Here is a 2630-nt window from a genome sequence, read left to right on the forward strand (position 1 = left end):
CCGCCCTCGGCCGGGGCCGCCCGGGATGGCCGTGCCGCCGCTCCGCCGGGCGCTGCTGCTGTGGCAGCTGCTGGCGGCGGGCGGCGCGGCGCTGGAGATCGGCCGTTTCGATCCGGAGCGCGGTCGCGGGCCGGCGCCCTGCCAGGCGGTGGAGATCCCCATGTGCCGCGGCATCGGCTACAACCTGACCCGCATGCCCAACCTGCTGGGCCACACGTCGCAGGGTGAGGCGGCCGCCGAGCTGGCCGAGTTCGCGCCGCTCGTGCAGTACGGCTGCCACAGCCACCTGCGCTTCTTCCTGTGCTCGTTGTACGCGCCCATGTGCACGGACCAGGTCTCGACGCCCATCCCCGCCTGCCGGCCCATGTGCGAGCAGGCGCGCCTGCGCTGCGCGCCCATCATGGAGCAGTTCAACTTCGGCTGGCCGGACTCGCTGGACTGCGCCCGGCTGCCCACGCGCAACGACCCGCACGCGCTCTGCATGGAGGCGCCCGAGAACGCCACGGCCGGCCCTGCGGAGCCCCACAAGGGCCTGGGCATGCTGCCCGTGGCGCCCCGGCCCGCGAGGCCCCCCGGCGACCCCGCCTCAGGCCCTGGCGGCGGCGGCACCTGCGAGAACCCAGAGAAGTTCCAGTACGTGGAGAAGAGCCGCTCGTGCGCGCCGCGCTGCGGGCCCGGCGTCGAGGTGTTCTGGTCGCGGCGCGACAAGGACTTCGCGCTCGTCTGGATGGCCGTGTGGTCGGCGCTGTGCTTCTTCTCCACGGCCTTCACCGTGCTCACCTTCCTGCTGGAGCCCCACCGTTTCCAGTACCCCGAGCGCCCCATCATCTTCCTGTCCATGTGCTACAACGTCTACTCGCTGGCCTTCCTCATCCGCGCGGTGGCCGGCGCCCAGAGCGTGGCGTGCGACCAGGAGGCAGGAGCACTGTACGTGATCCAGGAGGGGCTGGAGAACACGGGCTGCACGCTCGTCTTCCTGCTGCTCTACTACTTCGGCATGGCCAGCTCGCTGTGGTGGGTGGTGCTGACACTCACCTGGTTCCTGGCAGCCGGCAAGAAGTGGGGCCACGAGGCCATCGAGGCCCATGGCAGCTACTTCCACATGGCGGCCTGGGGCCTGCCGGCCCTCAAGACCATCGTTATCCTGACCTTGCGCAAGGTGGCGGGCGACGAGCTGACCGGGCTCTGCTACGTGGCCAGCATGGATGCGGCCGCGCTGACGGGCTTTGTGCTGGTTCCCCTCTCCTGCTACCTGGTGCTGGGCACCAGCTTCCTCCTGACCGGCTTCGTGGCCCTCTTCCACATCCGCAAGATCATGAAGACAGGCGGCACCAACACGGAGAAGCTGGAGAAGCTCATGGTCAAGATTGGGGTCTTCTCCATCCTCTACACGGTGCCTGCCACCTGCGTCATTGTGTGCTATGTCTATGAACGCCTCAACATGGACTTCTGGCGCCTTCGGGCCACAGAGCAACCCTGCCTGGCAGCCACCATGCCCGGGGGCCGGAGGGACTGCTCACTACAAGGGGGGTCGGTGCCCACCGTGGCTGTCTTTATGCTCAAGATCTTCATGTCGCTGGTGGTGGGCATCACCAGCGGTGTCTGGGTGTGGAGCTCCAAGACTTTCCAGACCTGGCAGAGCCTGTGCCACCGCAAGATGGCAGCTGGCCGGGCCCGGGCAAAGGCCTGCCGGGCTCCTGGGGGCTATGGCCGTGGCACCCACTGCCACTATAAGGCCCCCACCGTGGTCTTGCACATGACTAAGACGGACCCTTCTCTGGAGAACCCCACGCACCTCTAGGGACACAGGCCTGTGTGGGGCGGCTGTTGCCCCCTCCTGCACCCCCCCCCCCCGGAGGAGACAGCTGACTAGCAGCTGCCCAGCTGTCAAGGTCAGGCAAGTGAGTGCGAGGGGCCGAGGACCAGGGCGTGGAGCCTCTCCTTCCACCCTCATTCACAGAGACCCAGTGAGGCTCACTCCCCTGTGGCCCAGTGGAGGGGGCGGGCCTGGCCAGGTCCCCACAGGGTCCTGGGGGAGCAGGTAGAGAGGAGGAGGGGCAGAAGGGGGCGTGGTCCAGCAGGGAGTTTATTTAATGATGTAATTTATTGTTGAGTTTCTCTGGAAGCTGTGACTGGAATAAACCCCCGTGTGGCACTGCTGAGTCCTCTGTGGGCTGGGAAGGGGGTAAGGTCAGAGAGTGAGGGTCCTGTAGGAGTCCCCCTGGTGGGGTGAGCTGGGTGGCTGCTGGCCTCATGGCCCCAGCCCCATTCCCTGCCTCCCCTCCGGTCAGGAGGACGTCCCTGTGGAGCAGCTGTCTTTGCAGAAGTCCCAGATTCTGTGTGTGTGCGTTGTCCCCTCTCACCAGTCTTTGCTCTTTTGGGCAACCTGTTTGCCCGAGTCCTGGGTTCCCGCTTCCCAAAGTGTGACCAGGATGCCTGCCAGGATACTCAGGAATCCCCTGAGAGGACACCTCTGGCCCTGGGGACTCTAGCCTGTTTGGTGGCCCTGGGAAAGACTGCTTTCTTCATTTGTATAGAAAACGAGGGCATCAGCCTGTCTCCAAAGTTCCCTTGGGGGCTCAGGATCTGCTCCCGCTGTCTCCTATAGGCCGTCCTACTGTCCCTTCCCT

At 65.9% G+C, this 2630-nt stretch overlaps 1 protein-coding gene across 1 annotated transcript; it reads left to right on the forward strand.

Moving 5' to 3' along the window:
• Positions 1 to 6: 6 nt before the first annotated feature.
• On the forward strand, positions 7 to 2155 carry FZD9 (frizzled class receptor 9). Its single transcript, XM_040456111.1, has one exon. The coding sequence runs from the start codon at positions 26 to 28 to the stop codon at positions 1799 to 1801; it is 1776 nt and encodes a 591-aa protein (XP_040312045.1). The 5' UTR covers positions 7 to 25; the 3' UTR covers positions 1802 to 2155.
• Positions 2156 to 2630: the final 475 nt, after the last annotated feature.

The sequence above is a fragment of the Herpailurus yagouaroundi genome, unplaced genomic scaffold (assembly GCF_014898765.1).
Source record: "Herpailurus yagouaroundi ecotype Mexico unplaced genomic scaffold, PumYag 216, whole genome shotgun sequence".
In the NCBI taxonomy this organism is placed as follows: Eukaryota; Metazoa; Chordata; class Mammalia; order Carnivora; family Felidae; genus Herpailurus; species Herpailurus yagouaroundi.